General features: G+C 41.3%; 1 protein-coding gene across 1 annotated transcript in view; it reads right to left on the bottom strand.

The window, feature by feature from the left end:
- The window catches only part of DIMT1 (DIM1 rRNA methyltransferase and ribosome maturation factor), a 17,142-nt gene extending 7,243 nt beyond the window's left edge, over nt 1-9,899 (bottom strand). Inside the window, exons 1-10 of the mRNA XM_007951556.2 lie at nt 9,818-9,899; nt 9,394-9,467; nt 7,080-7,166; nt 5,443-5,504; nt 5,268-5,361; nt 5,133-5,182; nt 2,751-2,874; nt 2,518-2,610; nt 1,017-1,081; nt 337-400 (exon numbers count right to left, since the gene is read on the bottom strand). Of these exons, the coding sequence (XP_007949747.1) occupies nt 337-400; nt 1,017-1,081; nt 2,518-2,610; nt 2,751-2,874; nt 5,133-5,182; nt 5,268-5,361; nt 5,443-5,504; nt 7,080-7,166; nt 9,394-9,467; nt 9,818-9,899 (795 nt within the window). The remainder of the gene's footprint in view (nt 1-336; nt 401-1,016; nt 1,082-2,517; nt 2,611-2,750; nt 2,875-5,132; nt 5,183-5,267; nt 5,362-5,442; nt 5,505-7,079; nt 7,167-9,393; nt 9,468-9,817) is intronic.
- Nucleotides 9,900-13,046: the final 3,147 nt, after the last annotated feature.

Raw genomic sequence — 13,046 nt, 5'->3', positions numbered from 1 at the left:
GATCCTGGAGAGAACAATCATGAGAGAAAGAAGGGCTGCTTATGCACAGGGAGACAGCTCAGGGGGCAGGAGTGTATGGAGGGATGGACACTGGGAAGAGGTAACTATGGGGAGGATGCGGAGGGGAGCAGTTGCATTGTGGTAAACTGTGGTCAACGACATGAGACAAAGTATATGTGCACTGCTGTATGGAAAGTGAATTTGCTCTGTAAATCTTCACCCAAATCACAATAAAATAAATAAATAATAATAAAAGGAAAAAAAATGACAAAAAGAATAAAGACAGGAACATTTAAAAGACAAGTCACTGAAACTACAGAAACATTTTCTACTTACAGTATTATGTATTGAACAGTGAATTCTGTAGTTTTTTTCCAGCAGCTGTTGCACAGCACTTGACCTACAGCAGCATAAAATGATAACCACTATGACTCCAAAATCAAAATTACAGATAAATTTCAGTTAGTGTAAGAATAATTCTATGCTCTAAATTGTGAAATTAAGAAAAAGTATTTAACTTCTAAATTTATGAAATAAAGTCATAATAAACATCTCTTTAAAGCCATAGAGAAGTTGTTCTAGTTTCTACAAACATTGTCTAAAAAAAGATCTCAAAACCCTTTGAAAATATGGCTCTCAAATCTTTTTTTGCCCTTGGACCCCAAATGGACGTACTGTATTTTTACAGTTAATAATGGCATGAATCCTTCACAAGTGTTGAAAAGGCCCATTAATACCCCATTATCTGAGGAAAAACTAAGCAGAAATGTGGTCAGTTTCCATTTTGTTCTCTTCCTGTTTTACAAAAAAAACCTGTTCTGACTCTCAGCACTAAAAACTTGGTTAAGTTCTTCTGCCACCCAAAGTACCAAGTTAGGTTAAAAAGTGATGTGTGTCTGGAAACGTGTAAGTTTTATGCTTAAGGTAGCTATTAAGGAAAAGGATCAAATTCTAGCACTTAACACAGTTTCTGGAGTAATAATCTTCCATATACTACATATAAGTAAAATACTTACTTAAATGCAGCAGACAATGTCTTGTTTTTTCTAACAAAGGTGATTCTTACTAGGCCATCCCATTCCTGAAACAGATATGGGTATTATCTTAAAAATATCAAACTTCTTGACTATAGCTGCTAGGTCTTATTTTGTCTTTCAATACATAAAACTGGAGGGAACTTCTAGAGTGATGACAGTGTCCTCTATCTTGAACTGGCTAGTACACAATGAAGCAGCAAGATGTATATTTAAGAGTTGTGTACTTTTCTGTACCACTGAATGTATTTTATCCTCAATTGAAAAAAGATGTTCCGCATCTGAACAAAGAACATGACATTCGTTTAAACCTAAATATCATTTCAAAAGGTGCTCTGGTGGCATAGTGGTGAAGGCATTCGGCAGTTAACCTGAAGGATGGCAGTTTACGCATACCAGTCATTCCATGGGGAGAAAGATGAGGCAATCTGCTTCCATAACATGTCACAGCTTTGGAAATGTTACGGGGCTTTTCTACTATGTCCTATAGGATCGCCAGCAGTTGGAATGGACTCAGTGGCAGTGGGTTTGGATTATAATTTTCAAAAGGAGCCCTGGTGGCATAGTGGTTAAAGTGCTCAGCTGCAAACCTAAAGGTCAATAGTCCAAACATACCAGCCACTCCATGGAAGAAAGATGTGGCAGTCTGCTTCTGTAAAAACTATTGTTGTCAGATGCCATCGAGTGAGTTTCGACTCATACTGACCTCTTGAACAACAGCACACAACACTGTCTGGTCCTGCACCATCCTCAACAATAGTTGACTATGATTGAGCCCACCGTAGCAGCCACTGTGTCAATCCATTTCATTGAGAGTTGTCTTCTTTTTCACTGACCATCTATTTCACCAAGCAAAGATTACAACCCTGGAAACCGTATGGGACAGCTCTCCTTGGGACTATCTGAACTGTAGGGTTGCTGTGAGTCACAACTCAATGGCAAAAGGTTTGATTTGGTTTATTATTTTCAAAATCAACATAATTCACAGCAGATGTGATTTAATATATAGCCTGTGCAACTCACCTAGAAAACGCCATTTACCACTAGTCATGTTTTTGTCCAACATGGTTTTACTAAGGTTTTACATCAAGTGGTCTAGCTTTTTTCCTTTTTAAATGGCAAAAACAAAAATTTTCATTTGAAAGTGTTACCTACAATATTATTCTAACATACTTTTCATTGTAGCTTGTTTACCAAAGACATATTCAAGTAGATTAATGTTTCCCAAATCTCAAGCAAAATGCAGCTGCATTCTAATGTTATTGCCCATTGTAAGCATTTCTCACTGCCTTTTGTGGTCTTCACAACTATCTTACTTCAAATTATTCTACCCACTCCATTATAGGGATGCACTGTAGTTAACATTTTCCTGTTTTTGAAAATGTAAGTTGATGGAATACTTTTCTGCTGCTATAGATACACATTTTCCAGCCTGGATTTTTTTCCCCCCCTTTTATTGAATGACCTGGTATTTTAACCTCACCTGAAAATTGATAGGTGGTGGCGGATTCTTAGGTTCTATTCTTACAACACTGGATTCTACCTTGGGTGGTGGTCTGAAGTTATTCTTTCCAACCTATAAATCAAAAAAATATTTAAACAGTCCTTAAAGACAAAATTAAGCTACAATCAAAGATTTCCCTCACAGAAGGCAAAGCAAGATGCTCAGTCAGGAATGAGTTAAGATGGATTATTTCAATAATAAAAATCACTTACTTTCATTAGATGGTCTACACGTGCTAACAGCTGTGTATTAATAGAGAGTCTGCAGTATAATTTATCTCCAGGTTTTGCAACCAGTCGGAGAGCAAATTCTCTTTGAAACATAAGTATAGCACATCTGAGAAGCAGAAGGGAAAAGAAAAATAGTCACTTCCAACTCTAAATGTATTTTAACTTCAAAGAACTTTCTAGGAAGAGAAACAGAGCATAGTAATTATCTGTGGTTAATGATAATTAATTCAACGCTTAGACTAAAGGAGAACACTTTCAGCCTTAGCTTTGTTTACTAGCACTAAATAAGTTAGTTGATAATAGCTGCACTCCTAACCCTAAGGAAGCCAGCAAAAATAAAAGGTGATCAGATGAGAATATATTTCAGATCAGCCCCTCTGAGGAAACAAAACCAAAGCAAACAATACTGACTCAGTGGCAGCAAACACCCCCACAGAAAAGCTAAGGTTGGAGAGGCAAGTTGTGACATTTGGTGTCCCCAATTTATCACATTAAACAATGTGAACTATTCAGTAGGCAATGGGGAAACTTTTTGAAAGATCTTGAACAGAAGAGAATTTTCAAAGCTGGACTTTGACTTTCCAAATTTTTTGACAATGAGCCACACTAAGAAATACATTTGACATTGCTTTCCAGGCCACTAATACATACTGTGTATAAATGCATCTCTATAGAGGAAAAAAAAAAGGCATGAAACAATAATCACATGGACCACATATAATGCCCTCTGGTTTATTTAAAAAAAAAAAAAAAAAAAGATCATGACTTACTAAATTCGTTTTAAGACCATAAAACTATTTTTAGTTCCTGGGTAGTGCAAATGGTTATGAACTCAACTACTAACCAAAAGGCTGAAAGTTTGAACCTATCCAGAGGTGCTTCAGAAGGCAGGTCTGGCAGTCTGTTTCTGAAAGGTCACAGGCTTGAAAACTCTGTAGACCAGTTCTACTCTGCACACATGGGGTTGCCATGAGTCTGAATCAACTTGACAGCAATGAACAACCACAAGAAGGGTTTCTAACTTGTAGTTTGGTAACTACCAGACTGTACTAGAGACCAGTTAGGAGGCTAGACTAAGATGATAAAAAGTTTGACCTAGGATTAGAAAATAAGTCTGGCCTCAGATGCAGTTCTTAGATAACACAAGTAACTCTGTTATGCAGATGGCCCTGTGGGGGAAGGGAGAAGAGGGAAGGAGGGAGGGAGGGAGAGAGGAGAAGACAGAGGGAAACAAACAAAGGAGGGAGCTTTGGTGCAGTGAAATTATTTGGTGTGGCTCTTCTAGCCATAGTCTTTCTGACTCCCACTAAATGATTAGTTGGAACTATGCAAATGTGAGGTGCTTATGGCCCACCAAGAGGATTGGATAGCTTGCTAATAATGTTAAGTAAGGTACATGGCACCCTTGTAGGGGGTGAGATTGCTGAAATAAGGTGTATGGAACCCTAACATGAGAACTGGTCAATTTTGCTATTCTGCCAGGCTTAAAATGAGCCATTCCAGAGGTGGAAAGGGGAATCTCACTACCATCAAGACAGGTAAGAGCTGGGAGTGGAGCACATCCTTGGACCTGATATCCCCACACTGAGACAACAGCAGAGAGATGGCAACAGAGGCAACAGATCCAAGCAACCAGCATGAGACAGAGTGGTGTGCTTGCCAGCCCACAGAGCAAGAAAACTGAGTGCCTTTGGGCAGGAGGCTTGTTGGAGGAGTGGGGTGCCTCTCTGGGCATCTACTCAGCAAAGCTAAAAGAGCTTTGTTAACACTTGCCTGAGAAGGGCAGAGGCCAAGCCAAGAGGCCAAAGGTCAAAGAGAGATGTGCCTGAAGGAATAGCGGAGGGGAGGCTGTCAAGACTGAAGAATTGTTATCCTGAGAATTCCTTGATCTGAATTGTAACCTGCTGCTTACCTGATAAACCCAATAATTGTTAGTACTGTTTGTGAGTTCTATGGGGCCAGTGCAATGGATTATCAAACACAGCAGAGAAATAGAGTGCCGTGAGAGGGACAGCTGATACCCTAATTGGTAAAGAGGTTAGAAGGTGGCAGCATGTCTGCCCTCTGCCTAGCAGGAATCTGCACTGGGCTGATGCTGATGGTGATTGTCTCTCCCCTTTGTGAAGTTAGAGGAAGTCAGAGGATGCCATGTCCATGCCCTTTGTGGAAGAGGCAAGGTAGTGAATGAAGGAGGGAGGCAGGAAAGGAAGAAAGACCTTCACACAAATCATTTATTTTCTACAAAACAAATTCTCCAGTATTCTTTTAATTGAACTGACTTTCATCACTGGTGGATCTGTTTTCATGGCCTAAACTGTTAACTTTTCTAAGACTGGGCAGTAACTGTAGTTTTTTATCAAATACCTGAAAAAAGGCCGGTGCAGCAACAGCTTGAAGATGAAAGGAGAAGAGATCTGTAAGAGAATTACTAGTTACTTCCAGGAAAAATACACCAGGAGAAGCATTAAGTATGCTGGTGCTCACAATCTGAGGACATACCTGATAAGGCAAATTTGCCACACAAGTATCAAAGAATGGTAAATCTGTTTTCAACACATCACCCACCATTACTTGAAGTTTGCTGGCCAAAGATCTGATGATTAAAAGAAGAAATTTAAAAAGAATATTGATTCAAGAGATTGAAATGAATTTTAATTTTCTTATGTATACTCACGTGCCCTGAACTCTTTTGTGAAGTTCAGCTATTAGCCTTGGGTCAAGTTCACAGGCAACTACCTGAAATAAAAGTTCTTTAAATTGGCAAATATTTTTACAACATATATTTTTACAATTTAAAAAAAGGAAATAAAGTTTCTTTTGATCAATTATGGAATATAATCTTTTTATCCCAATGAAAATGCTTATGATTTAAACTTCCTTTCCCAATTCTACCATCCATATTCTTTTAATTCTACTCTACTCTACTAAACAAACAAAAAAACACCACCCAAAAAAGTAGACAACGAGATGATGTCAGAATTCTACCCAAATAACACAATGATATTTTATCTGGCTCTATGCTTTGTATCTGAACAGATGATAGAGGAACTGCTATGGTATGTCTGTGTAGTCAGTTTTCTTACACTGAAGCACAGAAAGCAAATGTCAACTGCTCTTAGAATGAATTTATTATTTCTCTCACGTACTAAAGTCTAGAATATACATATATATATATATATATATATATATATATATATATATATATCTCAAAGATAATTTCTCAAGTAAATGAAAGGGAATACCAAATAATGGCTGAAATTGTGATTTTACTGCAACATCAGCTGAAGTTTACTGATTTCCAGGAAAACCATGTCTGGAGGTTAGATATATGTGCTACTTATTCCATTTGCCTCCAAGATTCATTAGATGGGGCAATCTACTTCCATAGCGATACTGCCTTGGAAACCCAAGGAGGGGTCACTATAAGTCAGATCCAACTCAACGCCAGTGACTTTGGTTTGGTTTGGTTTTGCAAGATTCATTATACACCTTTCTCCATCATGGACTGTAGGATGATGGAATCTAGCTTCCTAGCCCTGGTAATCTGGTTGGGATTACACAATGTCCAACGCCTTCCCCATGTCTGGCAGTAGGTACATTCTGCTATTAGTGGCCCCTCTTCGATGGCTCCTGCTCTCACTGGCCTCTGAAAACACAGGTTCCCCTCTTCCCCCTTCAGGCATTTGAATAGTTAACTGCCTGCCGCAGCTGCCTGTCCTTGGCTTTTACTAACTTTTACTGGTTCCCTTAATTAAATTCCCACACTTAGATAAATCCTTCAAAGTGTGCTGCCTGCTTCAACAGGGGGCATAACTGGACAAAGGTTCCATCTAATTGGAAGCTGGGTCAACCACAAGGCAAAGGTATCAGCGGCAGCCAGGTGGTTCCCCAATCTCAGAGGCCTGAGCTCCAGCTCTGCAGGTCTCCTCTAAGGTTCTAGATTCTGATAACTCCAGTCTCCTCTCATTGTTCCCCAGGCATAGAGCTAGTAGTTGCTCTTTGCAATTATTATTCAGGGTTCCCATTTTGCTTTTTCAGTTCTCTAACAACCATTACACTGTAATGTGAGTCATGCTGGTGAGAGACACTGTAATGTAACCAATTCTCTATGTTAAATTCTCTGTGTTGAAATACCTAATGTGGTTTCTCATTTCCTGACTAATATATTCCACTTTTTCTAAAATAAAGTTTCTAGCAAGAGATCGAGAATAGCTATTAGAATAACATAATTAAATAAAGCAACTTTATGTTTGTAAACCAGCTGAGCTTGCTAGTTATTTCTAACATGAGAATGTTAAATTGCAATTTTACCTTTTTTGCCTTTTCTAGCAACTTTACAGTCATATTGCCAGTTCCAGGTCCAACTTCCAGGACTACATCTGTTGGTCTTAAGGCTGCCTAAAAGCAAGCACACTATTAGCTCTTCTGGTACATCTGAACACACCTGAACTTTGTTCATAAGCCCTGAGGAAGTCTTTGTGTACATTTTCAGGAAGTTTCTTCATGATGTTTGTGCTTCACAAAACTACCTCATTAACACTAAGTGTAAGTGGAAAGCTAACACCTCTCCTCAACTTGAGGAGTCAGAACAGCAGGAAGACAGTTCCTTCCGTGATTGTTACACAGCTTTCTACCTCAGTAATGACTGCAATAGCATTTTCTTACTCTGTTCATATCACACAAGTTCAAACAAAGTTCAAAGGATTACCTTGCCTGAGGATCACAGTTTTTTGGACCAGGAATTCTCAACCCATGTATGGATTTCAGGATATGCAGAAATACCCAGAAAACTGCTGTTTGTACACGTGCCAAAGGGGCAAGGAGGCAGCATTTTCTGACCTCTTCTAACCCCACAAGAGGAAGACAGAATCACCATCAATAGCCCAAGGCCTATCCCTGCAAGGCCAGATATGCCGTTCCCCTCCAGCCTTTTCATCAATCTTGACACCAACATTCCTCCCACAGCACTCACCACCTCTTTCTTTGCTGGGTTCGATAATGTGCTGCAGTGGCCACACAGAACTCACAGATTATGGGGTTTATTAGGAAAGCAACAGGCTACAATTCAAGTTCAGGAACACAATCAGTCTCTCTCACCCTGCCATCTCTCAGCTGACAGTCTCTCTCAGTCTCTCTCCCAGCAGTGTATATCTCTCAGTGTCTCTCTCAGCAGTGCATGTCTCACGTCTCTCACCAGCATGACTCACATCTCTCTCTCAGCAGCACATGTCTCTCACATCTTACTCTCTCTGCAGCACGTGTCTCTTGGGTCTCTCTCTCAGCAAGTATGTGTCTCTCAGCAGTACGTCTTTCTCAGCCAGCAGTCAGAGAGACTCCTTCTGCTTCTAGGAGGGCTCCTTTTGAGCCTGGCAGTGACCAAACTAACCAATCTCAACATCAGAATTTTATACACCTGAGAGACAGAGAACTTCCCAGAAAACTGCTTCCTGCCACTCTCAAAAGAAATATCCCAGGTGGATAACGTTAACAATCAGGAGCTACTCAGTTGCTAGTGGCAAATTCCACCACAGAGTTTACAAAGACATGGCTAGAAAAGCCACACTATGCAATTTACTACACCACAATACAGCAACAAAATTCGGGTCTATATCTTTCATCAGAAAATGCTCAAATCCATGAGCAAAAAAGGTTAAAAAGACCACCCCTCATTTAGCAAATGACACTAAACCAGGATGAGTTCATTTCGCTATGTAATACTCTTTCAACATCTTCAAGTTTAAAGTAAACTTTGTAACTATGAAAACTTTGTACCACCAGTACAAACTTCATGTCTTAGCACCCAGTTATCCTTAACAAAAAGAGGTCACCAATAATTTATAAAAAAGGCTCTGAAAGAAACAGAAATCAAGAGTGATAAAACCAAAAAAACCAAACTCACTGCCGTGGAGTCGGATCTGACTCATAGCGACCCCTCTTTGGGTTTCCGAGTTAGTATCCCTATGAAGTAGATTGTCTAGTCTTCCTTCAGAGGAGTGACTGATGGGTTTGAACCACCAGCCTCTGGGTAGCAGTCAAATGCCTTAGGCACTGCACCACCAGAGCTCCATAGAGTGATTGTTGTTGTTGTTGTTTGCCGTCGAGTCGGCCCCAACTCATAGCGACCCCTCCTTGGGTTTCCAAGGCAGTATCACACTACGGAAGTAGGATTGCCCAACCTTCCTTCCGAGGAGTGGCTGGTGGGTTTGAACCGCCAGCCTTCTGGTGAGCAGTCAAGTGCCTTAGGCACTATGCTACCAGAGCTCCTCCATAGAGTGATAGCTGGCACCTAAAACTAGTATCAGGGATAAAAGAACCACAGCAACCTGCAAATGAACAAGCACAAAGACCCTGCTAAACCTTTTGGTCAGTCGTCAAGTGCCTTAGGTACTACGTCCCCAGAGCTCCTTAATATACAGAAAGACATAGAATTTGAGGACAGAAGAAATCCACACCTACAGACTGGCACACGATAAGGAAGACAACATGTAAATCCTGGACAGTCCTCAAGTCAGTAAACAAATACTTATACAGCATTTAAACATGCTCCCTGAGCTTCGCTATTCCTCAGAACAAAATCGCTAACTCAACAGCTCCCTCAACCTTCTCTTTCCTCTTTCACACCCACCTTATCGATAATGCTGTTAACAATGAGAGGATTTTTCAAAATATGCTGCCCAATCCCCGTGTTGAACATAAGTCCTGGAAAGAAAAAAATATTAGAAAACAGCTTTAATTTCTCGACTAGATTAGATAATAGACCGTCCCAGAGAAGATAGCAGGATGGGGTAAGGGAAAGTTTCCGCGCCAACCAGTCATCAAACGTTAAGCCTGGAACCGGCACTTAGCATACTGCTTTAAGTCCATCTCTTCTGCTGAAAAGGCCAAGGGCGGCAAGCAGGACCTATGACCCGCGTTCTGGGAGCCCCTGACTTCCGCGCTCACTGGAGCGCCGGCTCGGTCTGGCCTCGCGGCCCCGGTTCAGGTTTCGGTGTGGTAGGTCCCGCGGGCAGACCTGACTCAAACCCAGGACCCCTCCTAGCTGTCCGCACCTCCAGCGCTCTTCAGCTCCCGGCGCTGTTCCTGCCGCTCGCGGCGGCGCCGACCAATCGCCCCCGACTTGACTTTCGGCATCTCGACAGGGAGCAGTCTCACAGGCCGGAGAACTTCAGGAGACCGAAAGCGGGCTACCCGAGTTACTGCACCACATGGTTGTCGCCACACCCAGCCCACCTCTCCACTTCGGAACACGACGGGGAGGGGCGAACACCCGCCCCAAGGTTCGCTTTACAAGAGGGCCGACCTTGGAGCCCAGTGGCTGTCGGGAATTGTAGTCACGCGCTCGAGGCTGGGCTACACTCCGGATACTACGGATCCCTGAAGACTACCAGTTCCGGCAGTTTGGATTGGCTGTCTAAATTAGAGTCAGGGGAGGGGTTTCTCGTCCTTTAACCCCACTGAAGCCAGTTTTGTAGAAACTCGTGTGGTGCGCTCGACTTTTGTGGGTCTTAAATACCGTTCGATTAGGCTCGCGAACTGCTTTATTAGGCCAGGTTCTGAAATCACAGAATTTAAACAGAAATTTCTCTCCCTTTTATCACGTCCCCCGCTTCTATTTTCCTTCAGGTCCCAGAGAAAAACCAGTGGGTGGAAAAGCCAGATCTTGGGATGAGGAGCCTGCTCCTTTGAGAGGATGAATTTCTCCACTGCTCGGGTTTTGGAAAAGAACTCGGAGAATGGAATTAGCCTCTAGTTCCACTAGGACTACTAGTTGCTTCACTTCTTGAAGCGCCATGTCATTCATTTCCTAAATATACTGAGTTCTACTGAGCCACTCCTCGGATGAAAGGTTGAACAATCTACTTCCGTAGTGATACTGCCTCGGAAACCCAAGGAGGGGTCACTATGACTCGGGTCCAACTCAATGGTACATAACAACAACAACAACACGAGCTTTGGTAGGAGCTCTAGTAGCGTAGTGCCTAGGGCACTTGACTTCTAGCCAGAAGGTTGGCTGTTCAAACCCACCAGCCACTCCTGGAAAGGAAGGTTGGGCAATCTACTTCCGTAGTGACACCGCCTGGGAAACCCAAGGAGGTGTCGCTATGAGTTGGGTCTGACTCCATGACCCATAACAACAACAGGTATTAGACACTGCTGGGTGCTGGTGATTCTAAGTTAAATAAGAAACTATCCTCAAAGTCTATTCCATTGAGAGAAACTTGAAGAAGAAGAAAAAAAAAAAAAGTGCAGCTTGCAGGAACAGCCAAGAAGTTATCCTGCCTGAAGAGCTGTATCCTGAGTCATTCCTGATTCTGAACTGTAACCTGTTACTTCTCAATAAACCCCATAATCATGACAAAAAAAAAAAAAAGTACAAAACACTGTAAATGTAATATTGGGTGATAGGATATTGTACCTGACTGTAAGCTTTAGGAATACAAAGTCCACTTCTATTTTGACTGTCATTGTAATGACTTACTAGTTTTAAATTTTTCTGGTGTATCCTATTGCTTTGAAGAAACAGTTCCTTCCCATCATTACTAAAGCTGACTCTCCTGTGCCTGTGCTGTTTATTAATTGAATGCAATCTTAAGCATCTTCAACTAGTACCATATTCAACTACCTATTTCAAATCATTAATCATGAATTTATTCCACAATTCTGGACAGTCAACAATGCCAGGCACCATGTTAAACACTGGGGATAAAAAAGAACATAAAATGATCCCTGCTTTTAAAGAACTTCATATCAAAAAAGGTAGATATGCAAATAATTGCAATAGCTACCATTGGCCTTAGGTACATTGTTTTATCTAACTCTTTCAAATAGTTCTCAGACTATTTGAATAAAAATAAATAAAATAGGTTTTATTTACTCATGTTAGAGAAAACTGAGGACAAAAAGTTTTTGCTTCTAACTTTTTATGATTTAGGTGAAATTTTACAAAGCAGATTAGTTTTACATTCAACAGTTCATACACATTTTCTTTTATGATGCTGATTACATCCCCTACATTGTAACAGCTCTCCTCCCACATTCTCTCTGTGCCCTTCTTTCCTATGCATTCCTGCCCTCTGAGCTATCTCCCTGTGCAAACACTGCCCTTCTGATCTCTCATGGTTGATTTTTCTAAGGAGTGTATCTATCGGGTATAAGTGTTCACTGTATATGCTTGTCCATTGTTTGACTGGAAGCTATGAGAGTGAGTTCAGTTCCAGGCCTGAAGGGTCACTAGGGGCCATAGTCTCGGGATTTTCACCAGTCTCTATCAGACCAGTATGTCTGGTCTTTTTTTTTATGATTTAGAGTTTTGTTCCACATTTTTCTCCCACTCTCTCCAAGATCTATTTTGATCTCTTTCCAAATGGTTGACAGTGGTAGCCAGGCACCACCTAGTTCTTCTGTTTTCAGGGTCATATAGGCTGAGCTGCTCATGGTCCATTAGTCTGTGTGACTAACTGTTTCCATGCATCTGTCATTTTCATCACTCTTCTTTGCACCAGATGAGAAGACACTAATAGTTGCATCTTAGATGGAGCTTTTAAGACCCCAGTACCTACTCGCCAAAGAAAGATGTAGAACAATATTTTTGTATACTATGTTGTGCCACTCAAGCTTAATGTCCCCTGCAACCATGGTTCCCGATCTGCAGGCCCAGCAACACACTCCTTCAAGGTGCTTAGTTGTGGCTACAAAATTATCTTAAGTTTGCCCCCTGTAAGCTTTAAACTGTTTATGGACATTTTCACAGCATATGCAAATACATATGTAGGAATATCATCTGTCACACCTATGTGTGATCATGGGTATACTCCAGTCGCCAATCCATACCTGGTCTTCTTGCCTATTCACCTATGTGTCTTCCTGTAGATTTCATGTTTGCTGTTACTGATAATGCAGTATGGAATATGCAGTAGTATTTACCTTTATTGTCTGTACCTCTGGTGACATAGTGCCTAAGGCATTTGACTGCTAACCAGAAGGCTAGTGGTTCAAACCCACCAGCTACTCCTCGGAAGGAAGTTTGGGCAATGTAATTCCATAGTGATACCGCCTTGGAAACCCAAGAAGGGGTCGCTATGAGTTGGATCCAACTCGATGGAAGTGAGTTTGGTTTTTTGGTTTGGTCTATACCTCAGGTACATCTCTCCATGTCTTCCTTTTCCTTAGTGATATCATACTAATCACACACTTTTGTTATGTTGCTTTTCCAGTCACCTATATCAACAACTCTCTCTTAACTATTGATCTATTTTCCTTCCCTTCCCCTCCCCTTCC

This window comes from Orycteropus afer, unplaced genomic scaffold (assembly GCF_000298275.1).
Source record: "Orycteropus afer afer isolate SDZICR_OR568_19922 unplaced genomic scaffold, OryAfe1.0 scaffold00298, whole genome shotgun sequence".
NCBI lineage: Eukaryota > Metazoa > Chordata > Mammalia > Tubulidentata > Orycteropodidae > Orycteropus > Orycteropus afer.
Note: the sequence above shows the minus strand (reverse complement) of the source record. Positions and strands in the feature narration are given on the sequence as shown.